The 24,529-nt window shown below is 40.0% G+C and overlaps 2 protein-coding genes across 3 annotated transcripts in view; one reads left to right on the top strand and one right to left on the bottom strand.

Annotated features, from left to right (window-relative positions):
- The window catches only part of ide (insulin-degrading enzyme), a 73,582-nt gene extending 72,631 nt beyond the window's left edge, over positions 1-951 (bottom strand). The window contains exon 1 of one of the 2 annotated variants that reach the window (XM_041879758.1): positions 877-951. The gene's annotated coding sequence lies outside the window, so the exon portion shown is untranslated. The remainder of the gene's footprint in view (positions 1-876) is intronic. The other variant, XM_041879783.2, reaches the window with a different exon arrangement.
- LOC121569138 (kynurenine 3-monooxygenase) lies at positions 71-24,468 on the top strand. Its single transcript, XM_041879808.2, has 15 exons — positions 71-212; positions 527-596; positions 918-1,015; positions 2,092-2,181; positions 5,192-5,240; positions 7,887-7,974; positions 8,446-8,611; positions 8,908-8,979; positions 12,505-12,626; positions 13,200-13,347; positions 15,178-15,235; positions 17,087-17,169; positions 19,437-19,538; positions 19,675-19,734; positions 23,823-24,468. Exons 1-15 carry the CDS (start codon positions 159-161, stop codon positions 23,961-23,963), a joined length of 1,401 nt encoding a protein of 466 aa, XP_041735742.1. The 5' UTR covers positions 71-158; the 3' UTR covers positions 23,964-24,468.
- The last annotated feature ends 61 nt before the right edge of the window (positions 24,469-24,529 follow it).

The following is a 24,529-nucleotide window of genomic DNA, read 5'->3' as shown; positions in this document are numbered from 1 at the left end:
TATGAGATCCGGGGTCGCTCCTCCCCTCAAAACCCTGGCTGTCCTAGGAAAGACGTTTTAATTTAATCGGCTCAGGCAGGAATTGATTTCAGTGTCCCAGATCACTGAAAGGCAAAACGGACACTCTGCAAGACCCCAGTAGAACGACATAAACTACAATGGATTATTCAACCAGCAAGAAAAAAGTGGTAGCTGTGGTGGGAGGTGGTTTGGTAAGAAATCAAAATGGAAGTGTGAATAATGTAAACAGGCTGCTGATATTTACTTTTATAAAAACCTTGTCACAACATGAACAATTTATCTAATCTATGTCTAATCTATTTATAAAATATAAGGACTAACTGTAAGTTGCTCTGGATAAGAGCGTCTGCTAAATGACTAAAATGTAAATGTAAATAAGGGTAATCTATTTCTATTTTGTGATACTTAATTTCTTGAGGTTGTAGATGCTAATAGATGCTGCCTGCACCATAAACTAATACAAAAACATGCAAGCCTTTAACAGACTCATTCAATCCTCTCTCAGGTCGGCGCCTTGAATGCCTGCTACTTTGCAAAAAGAGGTTTTCAAGTAGAGGTCTTTGAATCTCGAGACGGTAAACACTTGATTATACAACATATAAAGTGCTTCCTCTTATTTTGAACAGCTACAAAGTAGTCTGCATCTATTTTGGAAGTATGCACTGCATGCAGTCATTAGTCATTACAAAATTCCTAACAACAGAGCACAATGGCTTCTGTCCTGGTAGCAATCAAACAGCAATCTAAACATGCGTCAAAATATGACACTGGTTTCACAAGCATTCACCAGATGCAGAGAAATTACATTTGGATTGACCAGTAGCTTGTGTATGTTACCCTTGAGTATAGTCATACCTGAATGTTTGATCTCTCTGTCCGTCTCTGATCCTGACCAGATATCCGCCAAGCCAAAATAGTCAAGGGAAGAAGCATCAATCTAGCTCTATCTCACAGGGGTCGCCAGGCATTGAAGCAAGTGGGAATGGAAGACACGGTATGCTGTCCTGTTTTGTCCTTCTTGGCTACCACTTTGGGAAATTGAATTCCTAGTCTCAAGAGCACGTAAGAGATGAGAACGGAACCAGGCAGCCGCTCTTTGTTTTTATTTTGCTGTATTCATAATGATGAAATATTCAAAGTGACCAGGCCCCCTGGGTACATCCGGATGGCCCCCTGTACTCAGTTCTCTAAAATGTTATATTCTAACAACTGAGGTCAGCAATTATATTATTTTATTGGGCACACATTTGATGCACCAGGGGTGTTATGTATGCCTCGGCAGGCACAGCTTCAGAATGTTATTTTACATTTCCATAGCATGACAGGGTCACGTTTGCTTCGCCAGCTTTTCAAGTAAACCTTTTTATTTTTTTTCACCTTTATTTAACCAGGTAAGCCAGTTGAGAACAAGTTCTCATTTACAACTGCGACCTGGCCAAGATAAAGCAAAGCAGTGCGATAAAAACAACAACAACAACACAGAGTTACATATGGAATAAACAAAAACAAAACGTACAGTCAATAACACAATAGAAAATCTATATACAGTGTGTGCAAATGTAGTAAGTTATGGAGGTAAGGCAATAAATAGGCCATAGTGCTAAATAATTACAATTTAGTATTAACACTGGAGTGATAGATGTGCAGAAGATGATGTGAAAATAGAGATACTGGGGTGCAAATGAGCAAAATAAATAACAATGTAAATAACAATATGGGGATGAGGGAGTTGGGTGGGCTAATTACAGATGTGCTGTGTACAGGTGCAGTGATCGGTAAGCTGCTCTGACAACTGATGCTTAAAGTTAGTGAGGGAGATATCTCTTCAAGGGCAGTCATGATGAGGGACAGAATGAACTTAGGTAGCCCATATTTAGAGCCAAGAATATCCACTTTCCTGAACTACGGCCGAACGGATAGATGTGTTTGAAATGTTTTGCCAATTGTTGTTGCTAGAGAACTTAGTGCTGGATTCCTTTTTCAATATGTTTGTTTTCACCATGTTATTGTTGATACACTGACAATGTAAAAGTTCATGAGCAAATCTGACCAGTTTGATTTCTTCTCCAGATTGTCTCCAAAGGAATCCCCATGCATTCCAGAATGATCCACTCTTTGAATGGGACACAGTCCCCCATTCCTTATGGCAAGAAAGGCCAGGTAACGCCTACACACACCACACTGTAACTCCCATTAGATAGATTAAGAATTAATTCTACACGCAAGACAAAGTATGACCATTATCTTGTAACACAGTACTCTGTCAGCCTTTTGTATTACTTATGTATAATTACAGTATCTTAAATACATCATTGAGTACGGTTACATGCACACAATGATATGATTATTGTGAATAGTCAGATTAATATAATAGTTCGATTTAAACGTTTACATGCTTTGCAAGAAGAACAATTTCCCTAATAATCCTGTTTACATGGACACATCTGAAATCAGACAACATAATGGGACTTTGATTAATGCAGATAATCGGCTATCAAAATACACGTTCTAACACAGCGACCATGTTATTTTTGTGAAAACTATTTTATTCTGAGTTCGGACATATAAAGTTTGTATTTTAAAACTATTTCTAAGATGGATACTTTCAGTTTTTCCGAACTCACTTCACTCGCGCAAAAGAAGGAAGCTCGCGCTTCTCGTGCTAGCACATGCGCAGATCAAATACACCACTGTAACTTTGATTAAGGTGTTTAAGTGTCATAATAATTTGAAAGATTGCTCAGAAAACCAGGTGTTTTAATCGGTGTATGCTTACTTCGATTATGACCTTATGCCGATTTAAGATAAGCAGAGTAAAGTGTTTACATGACTAACTGCCATAATCAGTTTAATATCGAATTATTAGTGTGCATATAAGCATACTCATTGAGTCACTCCCACTCTCTTGTAGTTTTTACACTGTCTCTGTAGCATAAGGGTCGTTCTTGAATTGCGGTGTCATTTGGATATGGCATTTTGGAATAAATTAAGTACATTTTTCTAGATTTCTTTTCTTTCTATACAATATATTAAATACTTTTTTGTTTACTTTCTAGCATTCAAAATAATAGATCGATATCTCTAAATCTCCAAAATAAGTCACTTTAACTCCACTCATCACTACTGGGACAAACCCATTTTCTTGCCCTAAGTACTTCAATCAATGCAAAAAAAAATTGCAGTATAAAGGACTTGCATTATGTTTTATCATTGATAAACAGTTCAATACATAAACAGTTAAAGAGTGCCAAAGTGGTGGAATCTGTGCTGAGTAATGTTATAATAACAGTTGATTATGGGTCATTCATGAATTGGAGTGGCATTTGCGTCGCTTGCATTTGCAACCAAGAAAGTGCATAGAGATACAAACATGGTCAGTGGCCTCAGATTTACTGAATCAACAGGACCTCTTCCATCCCGAAGGGACTCTGTTAATCATTACACTTGTTTGCGACAAGGAGCAAAGGGAATGAGGGTTGTATGATTCATCATCTCGAAAATCCCTTAAATAAAGCAGGCCTTTATTTCAATCCCAGAATACTTGATTACATTTAATTTCAAATTAACAGCTGTCTTAGGTTCTCACGGTGTGAATAGTCAGTTAAAGCTGGAATCTTTAATGGTGAAACTGCCACGTCCGTTTGCGATATTACAATAACAAAGAAGTTATTGCAAACAACTAACATTGTTTTTTTCCCCTCTGACATCATTGCACGTGCGATAGAACAGCAGCATATGTACTGCACTTTTTTTTACCACAATGTGGGATGCTCCCCTGCTCTGCTTCGTCAAACAATAACAATGGCCATGGGGTGGGCAGTGGCGCTGTTTCCCCTATCATTTCAAAAACTTTAGCTGTGCTTGATTGAGCTTGCTTGTTGAAATGGAACCAATAGAAAAATCGCCAAAAGTGCAAACACTGCCCACCATGCACACTAAAGCAAATGCTTAAAGTATTTGAAAGAGTACAAATAGTATTTGGTCACAATGGGCTGTTGAGGTCAAGGAGGGTGATAATCCAGACCTGAAACAAAGCACAATGTACCTGTTATATTTATTTTAGCTTGAGAGGAAGCTTTTTAATCTATTACAAGGTTTATGACTTCAGACAACACCGTAAAATGTACACCAGCCCACCGTGACCATTGTAGACATTAGTTCAAATAGTATTTGCACTCTTTCAAATGCTTTAAGCGTTTGCCTCAGACTGCCGGGAGTGCCAGTTGGGTGGTGTTTGCATTTCGGAATTTTGTATTGATTCCATTTCAACAAGCAAGCTCAATCAAGCACAGCTAAAGTATTTGAAATTATAATATTTAAACCCAGGTCTGGCCTAGTGTGGTGGAAACTTCCCAACATTGTCACATCATGTTTCTGTTTGGTTCTGTACCTATGATAGATGGCATGAGCTGTAATTCCACCCTATAGTAAAGGTGATGCTCAGCTCAGGACAGGTACCCTGCAATATGATGATGGAGGGAGGGGAGCACTATTGTCTACACTGAGCTGTGGGGAGTCGTGTTTTTGAAAGGGGTTAACCTCTGTCTTATTCTGTCTTTAAAGGGGAACTATATTTAGGCCACCGTCTTCATAGTAGCCCACTAAACTCAGTAATCCCTCTGTCATTAAGAGAAGTGGGAAGATATGTAGATGAGAAAAAGTGAATAACACAGTCAGACATAGAAAAAAAGTTCTGGAAAATAATTAGGGGAGATCGGCTAGGCAGAGAGTGGTGATGGAGAGAGGGGTGGAAGGGGAAGACATGTTAGCTAATTCGAGAAGTATTTATTTCTTCTGGGGGAAAGAGAGGGATTTTATTCTACCCAATTGTTCAAGTAGAAAGGACAAGATAAAAAAGTGCACTCCCGATGGATGTTCCACTAAATCAATTATCCCATCCACTCAACACTTCAGAAGGTGATTTGAATCAAAGGCTTACTCATGCTATCAACTCAGTGATTCTTACTAGACAATAGACAAACTCCCCGATCCCACACACATTTCAGTCACTGAACGTTTTAAGACTCCCGAGCATTGCTTCTAAATGTATTTGAAATGTATTCCTTGTTGACAAGTATGTTTTTGTATAAAAAAGTGGTTGTGTCAGTTTTACAGGGTCACATTATTATGTGTAGTTGAGGGGTACTGTAACATCCTGTTCTCTTTTCAGCACATCCTGTCTGTCGACAGAGCCAACCTCAACAAAGAACTGTTGTCAGGTAGGAGAATGAAAATCCTTATTCCCATGATGCCTGAGGGGTATACTTCTATTGAAGAAAGGTCTACTCTGGGTTTTCTAAAGCTAGCCAGCTTCAGTTAGATTCACATTCCAGCTCAGGCTTCATCCATACTACGACAGTGGATATTGCTTGTACGCCTGCCGCTAACTCTAGCAGGCTTGGAACTGCGTGTGGATGTCACACATTCCTAGTCGAATGCCAGACTCTTCATTGAGGCAATGCTGAAACATAAATCCATGGGCAAGTCAGTGCCACATTTTAATTTGTGACAAAATCAAAATGAAAGAAAAGTTAGCTTGCAAATTCAGCAGGCTATGGTGTGAAATAGGCTTGTTGAAGGGCCGTCTTTATTTTATTACTTATCATTAATGCCGTCTTTGGGGTACTTATCAATGCACAAGCACCTTTTTTCCCACTCCTATCGATAACATAATGATATTAAGTCATACACAAGTTTTACTGTGCGTGAAGTTTCAAATTCATTATGTCATTACTAAATGTGTAATGTGAAAGGTATTTTAACATAATACTTTTTCAACACACAAAAAAACATTTAATGAATAAAATATTTAATCAGTCGTCTTCTTCAAATGAAGGGGATGATGACGCAATCTTTGCGAGAGGGAGGGAATCTGATTTCATTGGTCTTCAACTTGCGGCTCAGACACTTCATTCAGGATAAATGAGCGTCTGCTAAATGACTAAAATGTAAATGTACATAAATGGAGTTAGCCCTAAGATAGCCTGCCCAGGAGCATGTTAGTGCTGAAGGATTCGTTGCCATAGAAATTTACCTGGCTAAAAGGTGAGCCACTTTCGTGGTACCAGTTATCCAGAGTTGAACTCAGAGTTGACCGAAGTTACCTCGCTAACTAAGTATAGGGCTCTGGAGAGCATGTCAGATTCTCAATATTGTATGTGCTTATTGAAATGCAGTATGCCTATCCACTCATCTTGAATGGCAAATAGGTTAATCTTGTATTATCTACCTGTAGGTCAATCTGCCATTTCTAAGATTAAATAAGATAAATTATTAAGATGAATATGAATAGTTTCCCTCACCTTATGTGCTTGTTTAAGAGTACGGTCTTAAAACTATCTGTAAAGTTTAAGGTTAAATAGAGATGTCTTTTTCTTTCCACTTGGCTTAACCACTGACATTTTTTAAATAATTTTAATACAGAAGATTTCCCCTGGGTTTAACATATTTCCATGGTTCTCATTAAAGTGCATGAAGGCTTAGACATTAAATACTGTACAATTTAAACACTTGCACCCCAATCCCCCCTTCCCCCCAAAATGTGTCAATATTGGACTATACATTGTGCCTTCATGTATTATACTTATGCAAAAATGTTTATTATATTCTACTGAGCCATTTACTTTATGTTTGTACTCTTATATTTTATTATTTCTTATTGTTGTAAGTAAGAATTTAGTTGGACGGTGTATACCATGTGTATCCTGTACATACGACTAATAAAACCTAAGGCTGTTTTTGGGTCTAAAAATATGTTTGCCTAATGTTAAATGAAGCTCTACAGCCTTGGGGTAGAGATAATAGGTTAGTGAGAGGATGATTCTTCTGACTAATGAGACACATAGGGGTTTCTGTTATGGGTTTTCTAATAGTCTACATCAGGGATGGGCAACTGGCGGCAGCACCCCTTTTGAAGGCCCTCGGATAAGTCAGGGTCTCAAATTACTGTTGCCAGTTAGAATAGTAGAATACACAAGGTGCAATTTTGAAATTTGGTTGTGAATCAGCAGTTTTTCTCTTGTTATGTCAGTCACTGATAGTCAGTCAATTAGCCCATGTCAGCTTACATTTTTTAGATTGCTAAATTAGTTTAGCGGCCAGCTATCTAAACTTGTTATCATGGTCGATGGCGCCCCACATTGATTATGTTAGTCATTCTCACTCAAATATCATATTAAAAACTGCAAACATTTCTCTCCACCCTATTTCAAAATGTATAGAATTGCAGGAAGTTTGATGTAAAACAGCTAATTTCCCTCTCCGCCACATGGCAAAATGAGTAAAATTGCATGAAATGAGTTATAAAAATGCAAAATCTTCTCGCCGCCTCATGGCAAAATGTGTAGAATTGCTTTAAACCGCAACATTCTTAATGTGTAGAATTGCACTGAATTAACTCAAAAATGTTTTATCTGCTGTCAAGAGGGGGGCATGGATGAGGTTACGCAGACCCACGAGCGACTGTGACCCTCATGAGGGGTTCAGATTTTTGTGGCCCCCAACCCCATCAAAGTTGCTCATCCCTGGACTACATGGTCTGTTATCAACAGTAGGGCAGTTTCAGGCACATTGAACTCTGAAGATCAAAGGGCCTTCTGTCACTATGTATACTAAAATGTGATTGACATGCACACACAAGAAGAGCTATACTCATGAATGTTTAAGTAGACTAGTAAATGTCATATAATAGACTAATGTAGTCAATCATGTCATATAACAACAGCTCTAGACTGTGTTTACTACACAGTCAACAATATCTATACAAGCCTTTTACAATGGTTTTGTAAGGCTTTTTGTAAGGTTTTACCCAATGTTTGCTGTGTCATGCAAGTCTAATTATTTAATGCTTTGTTCTGTAACTGCAGCGGCAGAGACGTATTCAAACACAAAGCTGAACTTCGCCCACAAACTACTCAATTGGAGCACTGAAACAGGGTCGATGACCTTTCTCAGGTAAATAGTTACTAATCACACGGACGGACACACACACACACACACACACTCACATTATCTCTACCTCCCTCTCTCTTTCTAAAGTGTTGACTAAAGTTGCCTTGTTCTTGCTTTATTGCTTTCGGTTGGACTCTGTGTTCCTGCATTTAATTGCATGTAGCCTAGTGTGTGTGTTCAACAGCATACATGTTGCTTTTAAGCCTCTGGGTTGATTTTTTTATAGGTCTGTAATTGGGTGGTCTTGAGGTAATTGTGTCATACAATTTACAAGCAAATTAGCAGCAAAACCTCCCTACCGCTGTGAATTATTAACTTAGGTAGAATGTTAGTGAATAAGCCCTATTTAAAATTAATTATAAACTGACACATTTATTGACATTGAAGTTTTTAAATGATCACATTTAATGAATTACAAATGTAATAGCATCTATCTGTGGAATGATGTTGGTGGTACTGTATGGTGTGTCTAAGGGCTGATGGTGTAAAGGAGGAGATCCAGGCAGACTTGATTGTGGGGTGTGATGGAGCATTCTCTGCCATCCGGAAACAGTTCCTCCGTCAGAGCCGTTTCAACTTCAGTCAGACCTACATCCCCCATGGGTACCTGGAGCTCACCATGCCCCCCATCAATGGAGAGGTTGGTCCTCTGATGCTCAGAACATGCCACACAGGATCAGGCCAGGGGCCATATTCAAAAACAGTCTCAGAGTAGCAGTGCTAGGATCAGTTTAGCCTTTTAGATAATAATGAGTAAAATTATATGAACAGAGGGGACCTGCTCCTAGATCAGCAATCCTACTCTAAGACAATTTTTGAATACGGCCCATGTTTCAAATAGTTTACAATTTGCAAAGCTACTGTGTCTGTTCTATATAATGTGTTTACCTTCTTTATACTGTTATAATGCCGTCATTTCTTTTACTTTGCTCCCAGTTTGCCATGAAGCCCAATTATCTGCACATATGGCCACGCAACACATTCATGATGATTGCTCTGCCCAACTTGGTGAGTCTAAATAGAACACTGTGTTTGTTTACCCTCGTCTACATACTCTATCTATCCTCTCAGCTTCATTATCATGTGCTAAACTTGATAATAGAGGGTAGGTAAGTTTAAACACGTTATGAGAAAATGTCTCTAAAGAGATGTAAAATATACTGCTTTTTATTTAACCCCCTTACAAACAGGCCCATTTTAACAACATTATTGCCTGCATACACGCCTTTTATACCTCCCGTGCGTATGCCGGCATGCTGGGGATGAGTGGTAGTACTGGTGTGCAGATGTGTGGGCGTATATTTTAGTAAATCCATTGAATATAAACCATCAAAAATAAATATATTATTTAATTTAAGCCGAGTGTACATTGCACGACTTTCAAAGTCCTAACATCGCTGAGCCTCTCACATTAAACGACCGTCTTTCCTGTAGTTTTTAAAAACTTCAAATCAAATCAAATCAAATTTTATTGGCCACATGCGCCGAATACAACAGGTGCAGACATTACAGTGAAATGCTTACTTACAGCCCTTAACCAACAGTGCATTTATTTTAAATAAAAAAGTAGAATAAAACAAAAAAGTGTTGAGAAAAAAAGAGCAGAAGTAAAATAAAATAACAGTAGGGAGGCTATATATACAGGGGGGTACCGGTGCAGAGTCAATGTGCAGGGGCACCGGCTAGTTGAGGTAGTTGAAGTAATATGTACATGTGGGTAGAGTTAAAGTGACTATGCATAAATAATTAACAGAGTAGCAGCAGCGTAAAAAGATGGGGTGGGGGGGGCAGTGCAAATAGCCATGATTAGCTGTTCAGGAGTCTTATGGCTTGGGGGTAGAAGCTGTTGAGAAGTCTTTTGGACCTAGACTTGGCACTCCGGTACCGCTTGCCGTGTGGTAGCAGAGAGAACAGTCTATGACTAGGGTGGCTGGAGTCTTTGACAATTTTGAGGGCCTTCCTCTGCCATCGTAGTGGTGCACACGCTAAACAATCCGATCTCAAAAACTTGTCTGGGATAGCGAAATCGGGGCCAAAATTATTTTGTGTACACCCGGCTTTAGGCAGGTCCTAAAAAACATTATGAGGCTAATAAAATGTATTTTCAAAACAATAGAATGGCATATTGTTAGTTTAATTAAGTTACGTCCAAATGAATGAAATCAATAGTTCATTATTTTGTTCATTAAACAGACAAGACACACCTACCTGATCATAGTCAACACACACATATTTTGTAGTAAGGTAATAATGGAATATAACAGAATAAAATACAAATGATATTTTTTCCCACACAACTTGTGCCATGGAATTGTGTGGAACCACTGTCATATAAAAAAGGGACATTTTTAAACAGAGTTTTTTCCTACCCACTCGACTTTGTTAGGGAGCAGGTGTAGGGTCCTACATTGAGAGTATCTTCGTCATGATTCCAAAAGAAAATAATAGCAATCCTATTTTCATAAGCATGTGAGTCTTGTTCATATTTCACAACCTCCGCAGGCTTTTGGAGTTGCCTCAAGCAAAATAATAGGCCTACACTTGATTGAGGTTACATTATTTCATGCTAAATGTTTCTGATCAGTGATCGATGAGCAAATGAATAGATGAGCTATACATACCACTTCCACTTATTTGGCCAGCCAGAAACCAATTAACCAAATAGCCTATGCAGACGGAGGTTCAGTGAAACAAAATCACATTGATTGAGACAAGACAGTGAAGTCACAGGCTTTTTTTTGTCAGGAGTATGCTAGGCTACAAAACGACTGCGAGTGAAGAGCATAATAATCCACCTGTTAAACTACATAACATTCTGGCAAAATGTTCTAATAAATGAGCCAACTAGACAAGATGAGCATGAGCAGCACTCACCTCAATTTAGCTAACGTTTCTAAAGCCCTTCTGGCTGTGCCGGGTGGAGATTATAAGAGTACATGGCCATTAAAGCCAGATCGTTCTTCAAGATGTTGAAATGTTTATAGATGACCAGCAGGGTCAATAATAATCACAGTGTTTGTAGAGGGTGCAACAGGTCAGCACCTCAGCAGCCGAGCATTCAGAGGTTGAGAGAGGTTGAGAGAGAGAGGTTGAGAGAGAGAGTTAAGAGAGACTTAAGTTCACACATGACACCAGATAGGACAGACTGACCCTAGCCCCCTGGCATATAGACTATTGCCGCATAGATACAGCATAGCCTAACCAATGTCCAAACGGCGATTCAGTGAAAACTCAAATCTGACATTGATTGATTTATCAAGACGAGTCCCCACTCTTGTCTCAAAGCAGCGTAATGGCGCTGTCCCAATCAAAACGGTGCTGAAATTATAATCTAGTTCACCACATGCAGGTAGGCTATTGCTTCAAATATATTACAATAATTGGATGACTTTGGGAGTTTAAGTAAGCAACAGTTTGATATATGCCTTCAGTTGCATAAGCCTACACTAGTCCAATATTTGAATCATTCAGTGATATTTATTCCCACAGTAATTATTTATGGATCCATCCAGTTGTGGTTAAGAAAACAGTGCATGCTTAGTGGTGGGCTATGCGAAGAGATGGGAGAAGTGACATGCCTTGGAAAGTTTAGATCTGGCAGGAGGATGGTTAACTGCCGCTGCCTAGCAACCATCAAGAGTTTAAGAGCGTAGTGGTGCCAATGACGCCTCAGCATTGTGGCTCTGTTTACCAAAATAATTACGAGGTCATTAGGTGGAGATACATTTTTCGGCTTTGATACCGGCAATACCTTTCAGATATAAGGAAAAGGCGGTATGGTAAAGTTTGCGGGAAAATGCCTTAGTATGAAAGGGATCATAGAGACCTAATGTAAAAGACCATATGGACTCATTAGAAAATATCAAAAGTCATTTAAACATTGTCACCTGAGCTGGCATATTCGTTATACAGTATGTCACTTTAATTACATATTTATATGTCACATTGCTAATCACCTGCAGGAGGACACAGTGTGAACAGGGATATTTCACTTTATCTAAAATAAACTTTTTAGTCACTAAACGTTTTCACCAACATCTTCACTTCTCAAATACCCTGGTTCCCACAGGTCGAGACTTACTTTTTAACAGAGGCGAACGCTCATACAAAATGTCAGCAAAGCGTTTATAGCAGATAGGCAGTAATCCCACCTCTCAGCCTCCACCACTGCTACTATTAATACCATTATTAACGTTCTGGCCTATTCAGCAAAAGAGGAAAAGCTGTTCTGTTTGAGTGTGGCTAGGTTAAAGCACCTCATTCAAGGGTACATTAGCACTGTCACTCAGTACAGCTCGAGGGTGCATTGGGAGGATTGTGAAAAATGCATTGCATTGCAAAAATACATTGCATTGCTGCCAAGGTAGCGACACTCCTAGGACCCGTGGGATAGGCTGGCCTGATGCCTAGTCAGCCAGGGCTGGCTAGGTAGCTGCTAACACATCACCATCTCTCTACACCACATCCATCAGTTCATGTGGAGCATCCATTTGTTAGGCTTACTGTGTTAATCTGCATACTGTTTGTTCTCAGGACAAGACTTTCACCTGCACACTCTTCATGCCTTTTGACGAGTTTGAAAAAGTTACCACGGGCGACCAGGTCATTGAGTTCTTCCAGAAATACTTTCCCGACGCCATCCCACTAATAGGAGCGTAAGTGACTTTCCCTCCCCTCCATCCATCCATCCATCCTTCCCTCCCCTCCATCCCTCCATCCATCCTTCCCTCCCTTCATCCCTCCGGCCCCCTTTAATTTCTTCTTGCATCAGGTCGAACCACATCCATCGTCTCCTGGGTGTGAAATTACTGACCCACCATTATGTGGCTTGGAGAGCTGAGTTTTGCATGTTGCAGCTGAGGTGTGTAACTCGTATAGGTCTTTTCAGGGTTGACTTGAAATGCAGCAGGAGAAACAGCTTTAATCCTGTTTACTTTTAGATCCCCCACCCACTGTCTAAATTCACAGTTACATTAAAATAAAGAATGTAACACCTACAATATAACACACCTATCTGAGTGTTGAAAAACAAATCCTAGCTGCCCTCCTCTGCCAATGCAAGCCCGAAGAGTATGACCATATTCTTCTCTCATTAGATACAATGGTTGAAAAGAGCGCATGGATAAGGTCATGCAGTGTAGCTGTATAAGAAATCAACATGTACCATACACTATGCATATCAATGTCATAGCGGTCATTGTGTGTCTCTCTGCTACCCTCTCTCACAGGGACGCTCTTAAAAGGGATTATTTCCGTCTACCAGCCCAGGCCATGGTGTCCGTGAAGTGCTCCCCATATCACCTTAGTGATAATTGTGTCCTTATGGGGGATGCAGCCCATGCTGTGGTGCCATTCTATGGACAGGGGATGAACGCAGTAAGTAGAAGTATATGCAGTATATACAGAGGGGAACAGCGAGAGGGGGAGGAGGATGGAAGATATGAGACCTGTGCGGTCCTGTGTGGCTCAGTTACGAGCATGGCGCTAGCAAGGTCATAGGGCCAAGGTCATAGTTTCACTGTGCCACTTAGCACATACAGTGCCTTCAGAAAGTAATAAACAAAGTATTCACACCCCTTTTTCCAAAATGTTTGTGTTACAGCCTGAATTTCAAATGGATTAAAATCATATTTTTTTTGTCACTGGCTTACACACAATACACCATAATGTCAAAGTGGAAGTATGTTTATTTTTTGGAATTTTATTTTACAAATGAATTACATTAATTAAAAATGTATAAAAAAAATTAAAAGCTGAAATGTCTTGAGTCAATAAGTATTCAACTCCTTTGTTATGGCAAGCCTACATAAGTTTAGGAGTAAAAATCTGCTTAACAAGTCACATAATACGTTGCATGGACTCACTCTGTGTGCAATAATAGTGTTTAACATGATTTTTGAATGACTACCTCATCTCTGTACCCCACACATACAATTATCTGTAAGGACCCTCAGCTGAGCATGGTGAAGTTATTAATTATATTTTGGATGTTGTATCAATACACCCAGTCACTACAGAGATACAGGCGTCCTTCCTAACTCAGTTGCCGGAGAGGAAGGAAACCGCTCAGGGATTTCACCATGAGGCCAATGGTGACTTTAAAACAGTTACAGAGTTTAATGGCTGTGATGGGAGAAAACAGAATGGCTCTACAACATTGTAGTTACTCCACAATACTAACCTAATTGACAGAGTGAAAAGAAGGAAACCTGTATAGAATAGAAATATTCCAAAACATGCATCCTATTTGCAAAAAGGCACTAAAGTAATACTGCAGAAAATGTGGCAAAGCAATTCACTTTTTGTCCTGAATGCAAAGTGTTATGTTTGGGGCAAACACATTACTGAGTGCCACTCTCCATATTTTCAAGCATAGTGGTGGCTGCATAATGTTATGGGTATGCTTGTAATCATTAAGGACTGGGGAGTTTTTCAGGAGTTCAGTCTGCTTTCCATCAGACACTGGGAGATGAATTCACCTTTCAGCAGGACAATAACGTAAAACACAAGGCCAAATATATACTGGAGTTGTTCCTGAGTGGCCGAGTTACAGTTTTTACTTAAATCTACTTGAAAATATATGGTAAGACCTGAAAATGCTTGTCCAGCAATGATCAACAACCAATTTGACAGAGCTTGAAGAATCTTGAAAAATGTTGCACAATCCAGGTGTGGAAAGCTCTTAGAGACTTACCCAGAAAGACTCGCAACTGTAATCACTGCCAAAGTATTGACTCAGGGGTGTGAATACTTACGTAAATGAGATATGTCTGTATTTAATTTTCAATACATTTGCAAAAATGTCTAAAATCATGTTTTCAATATGTTATTATGGGGTATTGTGTGTAGATGGGTGAGAAAAATAATCGATTTAATCAGGCTGTAACTGAACAAAATGTGGAATAAGTCAAGGGGTATGAATACTTTCTGAAGTGTCCTTTGCTATAAATGTATGCACTCACCATACTGTAAGTCGCTCCGGATAAAAGTATCTGCTAAGTGGTATAAGAAAGTAGCCTTGGCTTGTGCGAGCCGGAACGGCTGATAGGAGCAAGAGTGCCTGTTTTTATGGCTTGAGGCAGCTTGATGTACAAGTACACCCCCTGGACAGGACACTAAGTGGTATACATTCTTATTCTTATTATAAAATATGACACCTTGATTCAATGTCATTTCAAACATATAGTTAACTAAGCTTATTTCCAGGGCTTTGAAGACTGCCTTGTTTTCGACGAAATCATGGACCAGCTCAACGAAGACTTCAGTGAGTAAACACATTGAATATTACAGACTGCACAGCAAATGTACTTTGACAGCCAGAGGACCAAAGTATCCAAATCCATTTCCCCCCGATGTCAAAGTACTTCCTCAACAACCAGCTAAATGAGTTTGTTTTGTTGGTGGAGCTGAATATACAGTACCAGTCAAAAGTTTGGACACACCTACTCATTCAAGGGTTTTTCTTAAATGTTGCTATTTTCTACATTGTGGAATAATAGTGAAGACATCAAAACTATGAAATAACACATATGGAATCATGTAGGAACCAAAAAAGTGTTAAACAAATGAAAATATATTTTCTATTTCAAATTCTTCAAAGTAGCCACCCTTTGCCTTGATGACAGCTTTGCATACTTTTGGCATTCTTTCAACCAGCTTCATGAGGAATGGTTTTCCAACAGTCTTGAAGGAGTTCCCACATGCTGAGCACTTGTTGGCTGCTTTTCCTTCACTCTGCGGTCAAACTCATCCCAAACCATCTCAATTGGGTTGAGGTCGGGGGATTGTGGAGGCCAGGTCATCTGATGCAGCACTCCATCACTCTCCTTCTTGGTCAAATAGCCCTTACACAGCCTGGAGGTGTGTTTTGGGTCATTGTCCTGTTGAAAGACAAATGATAGACCCACTAAGTGCAAACCAGATGGGATGGCGTATCGCTGCAGAATGCTGTAGTAGCCATGCTGGTTAACTGTGCCTTTAATTCTAAATAAATCACAGACAGTGTCACCAGCAAAGCACCCCCACACCATCACACCTCCTCCTCCATGCTTCACGGTGGGAACCACACATGCAGAGATCATCAGTTCACCTACACAAAGACACGGCGGTTGGAACCAAAAATCTCCAATTTGGACTCATCAGACCAAAGGATAGATTTCCACCGGTCTAATGTCCATTGCTCGTGTTTCTTGGCCCAAGCAAGTCTCTTCTTATTATTGGTGTCCTTTAGTAGTGGTTTCTTTGCAGCAATTCGACCATGAAGGCCTGATTCACGCAGTCTCCTCTGAACAGTTGATGTTGAGATGTGTCTGTGACTTGAACTCTGTGAAGCATTTATTTAGGCTGCAATCTGAGGTGCAGTTAACTCTAATGAACGTATCCTCTGCAGCAGAGGTAACTCTGGGTCTTCCATTTCTGGCGGGCCTCATGAGAGCCAGTTTCATCATAGCGCTTAATGGTTTTTGCGACTGCTCTTGAAATTTTCCGGATTGACTGACCTTCATGTCTTAAAGTAATGATGGACTGTCGTTACTCTTTGCTTATTTGAGCTGTTCTTGCTATAATATGGACTTTGTCTTTTAACAAATAGGGCTATCTTCTGTATACCACCCCTACCTTGTCACAACACAACTGATTGGCTCAAACGCATTAAGAAGGAAATAAATTCCACAAAATAACTTTTAACAAGGCACACCTGTTAATTGAAATGCATTCCAGGTGACTACCTCATGAAGCTGGTTGAGAGAATGCCAAGAGTGTGCAAAGCTGTCATCAAGGCAAAGGATGGCTACTTTGAAGAATCTCAAATATAAAATATATTTTGATTTATTTAACACTTTTTTGGTTACTACATGATTCCATATGTGTTATTACATAGTTTTGATGTCTTCACTATTATTCTACAATGTAGAAAATAGTAAAAATAAAGAAAAACCTTGGAATGCGTAGGTGTGTCTAAACTTTTTACTGGTACTGTACATGTTTTATTTCATGCACCTGCGTATGTCTGTGGTTGTTGGGAAAAGGCAGAAGACAAATTTCCGTTTTGACCACAATGGACAATAAAGTATAATCTACTGTATATATTATATTCTATTCATTCTGGTTCTTTTAGGTGTTGTTCTGCCTGAGTACACCAGAGTCCGAGTCCCAGACGACCATGCCATCGCAGACCTGGCCATGTACAACTACGTCGAAGTAATTGAGCACCCATTTAGCTATTGTACAAAATCCATTACCAGGGTCTTATTCATCATGGCATGCAACGAAAAACATTTTCAAACATTTTGCAACGGAAACGGAAATGACCAACTCCAAGTAGTTACTCCCTGTTACAGAATGTTTTCTACGGTTTCGTGCCTAATGAATACAACCCAGTTTTGCCACGCACAACTACAGTGATCAAATTTTATTCCCGACATGCGCCGAATACAACCGGTGTAGAGATTACCGTGAAATGCTTACTTACAAGCACTTAACCAACAATACAGTTAAGAAAATAGAGTTAAGAAAATATTTACTAAATAAACAAAAGTAAAAAATATCAATGTGCAGGGGTACAGGTTAATCGAGGTAATATGTACATGTAGGTAGGGGTAAAGTGACTATGCATAGATAATAAACAGCGAGTAGCAGCATAGTAAAAACAAAGGGGGTGGGTGTCAATGTAAATAGTCCGGGTGGCCTTTTGATTAATTGTTCAGCAGTCTTATGGCTTAGATAGAAGCTGTTAAGGAGCCTTTTGGACCTAGACTTGGCACTCTGGTACCGCTTGCCGTGCGTTAGCAGAGAGAACAGTCTATGACTTGGGTGACTGAAGTCTGACAGTTTTTTGGGCCTTCCTCTGACACCACCTAGTATATAGATCCTGGATGGCAGGAAGCTTGGCCCCAGTGATGTACTGGGCCGTACGCACTACCCTCTGTAGCGCCTTACGGTCGGATGCCGAGCAGTTGCCATACCAGGTGGTGATGCAACCTGAGGGGGAAAATGCATTGTCGTGCCCTCTTCACAACTTTCTTGGTGTGTTTGGACCATGATAGTTTGTTGGTGATGTGGACACCAAGGAACTTGAAACTCTCGACCCGCTCCACTAAAGCCCTGTCGATGTGAATGGGGGCGTGTTTGCCCCTCCTTTTCCTGTAGTCCACGATCATCTCCTTTGTCTTGATCACGTTGAGGGAGAGGTTGTTGTCCTGGCACCACACTGCCAGGTCTCTGACCTCCTCCCTATAGGCTGATGCTGTCTCATTGTTGTCGGTGATCAGGCCTACCACCTTTGTGTCGTCAGCAAACTGAATGATGGTGTTATAGTCGTGCTTGGCCACGCAGTTGTGGGTGAACAGGGAGTACAGGAGGGGACTAAGCACTTACCCCTGAACACGCACCCCTGATTTCAGCGACACTGGATCTGGAGAATTATATGATGAAAAAGCTCAATTTAGATAATGTAGCCCTGTAAAAGGCATGGTGTTGACTTTTTTAATCAATGAAAGAGCAAATGTGAGCTGAACCTCATATCTGTGTAACGTAATAGGTTATCTACTTAGGTTGGACTCTGTCTGCATCAATCAATAGCTTAACGGCCATTGTCATCGATTCAACATTTCTCAATTATGGCTTTTACAGTGTGTGATTAATAAATGGATGAATCTATATAGTCTCCAACATTTAATGATGCCACATTGAATGAATTAGTGGCACCAAGAAGACAACATAACACTAAGACAGAATCCAAAGGTTATCTGAATCCCACGTGATTTGCAGACTCAATTATGCCAATTATCGCCAGCTAATTAGCATCAATGATTATTGTCATTTCATTTTTCATAGCTCTTGTCTTCCAAGATGTTCAGAGAGACTATCCACAGGCACAGCAGAGAGGTGTACGTACATTTCCCTCTGCTTTGGGCAGAGGTTGGGGAGATTGAGTTGATTGAGTCCGGAGTAATTGACAGCAGGCCAACGCTCCATCACATGCTGACAGGAAGCCAGCTCACACTAACCATCCATCCTTTAATTCATCCCTCTGTGCACAAAGACGGTAATTGGTCTTAGTGTTACCCTCCCCTTGTATACTGTCACGTTAGCCGTGTAATCATTCTTCCCCGAGATCACACGTGACACACACAGCCGCAGCACTCCATTAGATTACAGAGCTAAATTTAGCATTCGCTCTACAGAGATACTTGAGAAAATTGGCACCCAATGCCCTTTAATGAGCTTGTTTGTTGATGGCATTTGTGGAGGTGAAATGTTCAAAAGGGCAACAAAAAAAAAGCACAAGGTTTATGATACTGTAGGTAATGCATGTGAAATCGGTTGGTCTATGGTCATTTTGAAAATGACATGCATTACAGGAGAAATAATGGGTTTTTCAGTATGATGAGTACATGTAATGAATCTGATTCATCCAGAGTACAGATGGCTTGATTTGCTAACAGATGTATTTTGTATCCTTTTAGATGCGGTCACATGTTAATTCCAAATGGTTCCTCTTCCGAAAATACGTCGACAATTTCCTCCACATTATCATGCCAAGGACAATAATCCCCTTATACACCATGGCAAGTTTTTTCGTAATACATTTAAATCCAATTGATAGTACATTTAATACGATTTTAAGTTTGCATTACTGTGAAGGATTCTAAAAGTCTATTTGTGTGTTTCTGTATTTGTGTTTCTGTGTTTCACCATTCACAGGTTACATTTACCAGGACAAGGTACCATGAGGCAGTAAAACGCTGGCACTGGCAAGACAAAGTAAGAAAGGACATTGTACACACGTTCATTCTTCATTGTACAAGGGTCTTTAAGTGCATGCATTTAGAATTTTCTTTCATACAGTTGTGTCTTTGTGTGTATCTGCCCTTTCTGACATTTTGAAACTGCGCAAATCGTTAACCTACGGTACTACTGCTTTTGCAAAAATCTTTTCAAAAGCAAGGTCAGAAAAGGGGAATCAATTCTAACCAGAGTGACCCAGCAAGATTATGCAGTAGGGCGCTTGTCTTGTTGCAACCAAAAATAAGATATAGTTCCCTGTCTGACAAAGAGATGTTGGTATGGTGGGTGGCCATGATGATTTGTAGGGGTTGAGGTTACTCGTCGAGGCTGTTGGCCCTGGCACTGCTTCAAGTTGTCTGACCTGCCATCTTTGATGACGTGTCATTTTTCTAATAAGTATAATAACTTATGGATGCGGGGGGATGTCAAGGTTTCGTCAAAACATTACTCAAGTACAGACTGAAAGGCATGTGTAAGTGATGGGAGAGAGGCAAAGGGAGAGAAGATGGTGGCTATAGCCAACGGTCTTTGAGAATATCATGCACAGCACAGAAATTTAACTTGAAAAAGGATGGAGGGATTTTTTTGGTTCGATTTTATTTCATATTGGTTTTTAGACAATAGCCATAGACAAAAGGTTTGGAGATGGTTTGGAGATGACATAGCCTAATATAGACAGAAGCATGTCTGTTCTACTAAATATATATTATGTTACGCTGTGTGCACTGAACTGACATGCATGATTGTTGCTGACACTGATGTTCAGATGGTGTGTATAGCTGCTGGCAAAGTAATTAAAAGCCTATACTTTATCACTCAGGATGTAACTTTACAGTGCTACTTTTTTTGCCATGTACTGTTATTATTACAACTAAATCATACAACTCCATAATAGAGTAGTTTACCTATTTACCTAGACGACTTCTTGTGTGTTCTATGCAAGAGTAATATTCCTCTTGAGGAAGTTGGGAGGGCCATATGAGGGAAGCATGTATTCTGTATTCTGACCAATGATGTACACTGAGCATACAAAACATTAAGAACATCTTCTCTTTCCATGACATAGACTGACCAGGTGAATCCAGGTGAAAGCTATGATCCTTTATTGATGTCACTTGTTAAATCCACTTAAAATAAGTGTAGATGAAGGGGAGGAGACAGGTTAAAGAATAGTTTTTAAGCCTTAAGTCAATTGAGCAATTGAGACATGGATTGTGTATGTGCGCCCTTCAGAGGGTGAATGGGCAAGACAAAATATTTAAGTGCCTTTGAACGGCACACCGGTTTGTGTCAAGAACTGCAACACTGCTGGGTTTTTCACGCTCAACAGTTTCCCGTGTGTATCAAGAATGGTCCACCACCCAAAGGACATCCAGCCAACTTGACACAACTGTGAGAAGCATTGGACTCAACATGGGCCAGCATCCCTGTGGAACGCATTCGACACCTTGTAGAGTCTAGCCCCGATGAATTGAGGCTATTCTGAGGGCAAAAGGGCAGGGGTGCAACTCAATATTAGGAAGTTGTTCCTAATGTTTGGTATACTCAGTATATACAGTGAGGGAAAAAAGTATTTGATCCCCTGTTGATTTTGTACGTTTGCCCACTGACAAAGAAATGTTCAGTCTATAATTTTAATGGTAGGTTTATTTGAACAGTGAGAGACAGAATAACAACAAAAAAATCCAGAAAAACGCATGTCAAAAATGTTATAAATTGATTTGGATTTTAATGGGGGAAATAAGTATTTGACCCCCTCTCAATCAGAAAGATTTCTGGTTACCAGGTGTCTTTAATACAGGTAACGAGTTTAGATTAGGAGCACACTCTTAAAGGGAGTGCTCCTAATCTCAGTTTGTTACCTGTATAAAAGACACCTGTCCACAGAAGCAATCAATCAATCAGATTCCAAACTCTCCACCATGGCCAAGACCAAAGAGCTCTCCAAGGATGTCAGGGACAAGATTGTAGACCTACACAAGGCTGGAATGGGCTACAAGACCATCGCCAAGCAGCTTGGTGAGAAGGTGACAACAGTTGGTGCGATTATTCGCAAATGGAAGAAACACAAAATAACTGTCAATCTCCCTCGGCCTGGGGCTCCATTCAAGATCTCACCTCGTGGAGTTGCAATGATCATGAGAACGGTGAGGAATCAGCCCAGAACTACACAGGAGGATCTTGTCAATGATCTCAAGGCAGCTGGGACCATAGTCACCAAGAAAACAATTGGTAACACACGACGCCGTGAAGGACTGAAATCCTGCAGCGCCCGCAAGGTCCCCCTGCTCAAGAAGCACATATACAGGCCCGTCTGAAGTTTGCCAATGAACATCTGAATGATTCAGAGGAGAACTGGGTGAAAGTGTTGTGGTCAGATGAGACCAAAATGGAGCTCTTTGGCATCAACTCAACTCGCCGTGTTTGGAGGAGGAGGAATGCTGCCTATGACCCCAAGAACACCATCCCCACCGTCAAACATGGAGGTGGAAACATTATGCTTTGGGGGTGTTTTTCTGCTAAGGGGACAGGACAACTTCACCGCATCAAAGGGACGATGGACGGGGCTATGTACTGTCAAATCTTGGGTGAGAACCTCCTTTCCTCAGCCAGGGCATAGAAAATGGGTCGTGGATGGGTATTCCAGCATGACAATAACCCAAAACACACGGCCAAGGCAACAAAGGAGTGGCTCAAGAAGAACCACATTAAGGTCCTGGAGTGGCCTAGCCAGTCTCCAAACCTTAATCCCATAGAAAATCTGTGGAGGGAGCTGAAGGTTCGAGTTGCCAAAACGTCAGGCTCAAAACTTTAATGACTTGGAGAAGATCTGCAAAGAGGAGTGGGACAAAATCCCTCCTGAGATGTGTGCAAACCTGGTGGCCAACTACAAGAAACGTCTGACCTCTGTGATTGCCAACAAGGGTTTTGCCACCAAGTACTAAGTCATGTTTTGCAGAGGGGTCAAATACTATTTCCCTCATTAAAATGCAAATCAATTTATAAAATTTTTTGACATGCGTTTTTCTGGATTTTTTTGTTGTTATTCTTTCTTTCACTGTTCAAATAAACCTACCATTAAAATTATAGACTGATCATGTCTTTGTCAGTGGGCAAACGTACAAAATCAGCAGGGGATCAAATACTTTTTTCCCTCACTGTACATACCATGGATTGTTGATGCTATGTATTGGCCATTGAGAGGCTTTGAAGCCATCGGTCGCCCATATTGGCACTCCCCAGTAGGAGCAGTCTACCATAGGAATGAATGGAATTCTACAGTATTTCAATTATAAGGACAATATTACATGTTTAAATATTATACTTTTTTTGTAGTGGGGACAGCAACATTAGTAATCTCATTATACTTTAAGGATTTTTTAGAAATATATTTTTCATTTTTTATTTGTATGTTTAGCTCACATAATATAATTTAAACGTATGCATTAAGGTGTCTGTAATATAATACAAATACATTTCTATAGCTTCCAAAATATATTTTACAATTGTGGGGGAGTGCCAAGATGGAGGTAAGGTGGCTTCAACACAGCACCCCTTATTAGTTATCTAGTGTATATATAAATCATTGATTCTGACAAGCAGTCAATGCAAAACACTTTTGAAAGTAGTTTTGGCAAATGTATTTTGAAAGCAGTTTTTACCTTAGTTTTCCAATGCTACCACATTTATTTCTCTACTCCTTTAATTTTTCAAATGCAGTTTTACAACCAGAGTTTCAATCATTGTTTACCTGCAGCTGCGCAACAGAGCATGAAAGGGGAGGTTAACTTGGCTATAGACAATCGATCTGAGACTTAAGTTTCAGTCATCAGATTGTTTTTAGCTTCAACACCTATTTTTATTCTCGTAATAACATTTCCTTTCACTTTTCATCCAATGGTTATTTCTAGTGCTTTTAAGACTCAAATTGTGCTATTTTGTTTCTTTTTGTAGCCCACATTTTTCAATATTTAAATAGTAATGCATTTGATTCATCCACTGTCTTAACGATGGAGGATAATTCGATTTCCAGTTAACAAATGTAATTATTTTGTTCCCCTCAGGTGATCAACCAAGGCCTGTTATGTGTGGCAGCGTCTGTCGTGGGGGGCTCCTACCTGCTAGTCAGATACCCCCCTAACATGCCAAACATCTCCATCGAGCAGCTGTGGACCAGGCTACAGGCCCTCAAGAGTCCCTTCTGAGGGTTTGTGGCCTAATACCACTTCGACCCAGATAGAGGAGTGAAAACTGAGCTACAAACAACAGAGCTCAAACCCAACTGACCTCAAAACAGATGGAAAAATACAATGTTCTGTGACCCAATTACCAATGTCATTTTTTCATCATGTACTTAATAAACATTTAATTGACTGTAATTGAAGGCCTGTGGGGCACATTTTGTGTTAATGTACAGGTATAAATGCCAAAATTATGGAAACACCAACATAGTGTCTTAATAGGGCGTTGGGCCACCGCGAGCTGCCAGAACAGCTTCAATACGCCTTGGCATAGATTCTACAAGTCTGGAACACTATTGGAGGGATGCGACACCATTCTTCGACAATAAATTCTATAACTTGGTGTGTTGTTGATGGTGGTGAAAAACACTGTCTGATTCCATATGTGTTATTTCATAGTTTTGATGTCTTCACTATTATTCTATAATGTCAAAAACATTGTAAAAATGAAGTAAAACCCTTCAATGAGTAGGTGTGTCCAATCTTTTGACTGGTAGTGTATATGATGACATGGTGCCTATATGGAGCTG

Source organism: Coregonus clupeaformis, chromosome 1 (genome assembly GCF_020615455.1).
Source record: "Coregonus clupeaformis isolate EN_2021a chromosome 1, ASM2061545v1, whole genome shotgun sequence".
Lineage (NCBI taxonomy): Eukaryota > Metazoa > Chordata > Actinopteri > Salmoniformes > Salmonidae > Coregonus > Coregonus clupeaformis.
The sequence above is the reverse complement of the archived record's forward strand: the minus strand, read 5'-3'. Positions and strand labels throughout refer to the sequence as shown.

Bases quoted from the DNA above. Each gene is read 5' to 3' on its own strand.
- LOC121569138 (XM_041879808.2), top strand. From the start codon at position 159: ATGGATTATTCAACCAGCAAGAAAAAAGTGGTAGCTGTGGTGGGAGGT. The intron at 7,975-8,445 runs GTAAATAGTTAC...GGTGTGTCTAAG, and splicing joins GGGTCGATGACCTTTCTCAG to GGCTGATGGTGTAAAGGAGG. The intron at 8,612-8,907 runs GTTGGTCCTCTG...CTTTGCTCCCAG, and splicing joins TGCCCCCCATCAATGGAGAG to TTTGCCATGAAGCCCAATTA.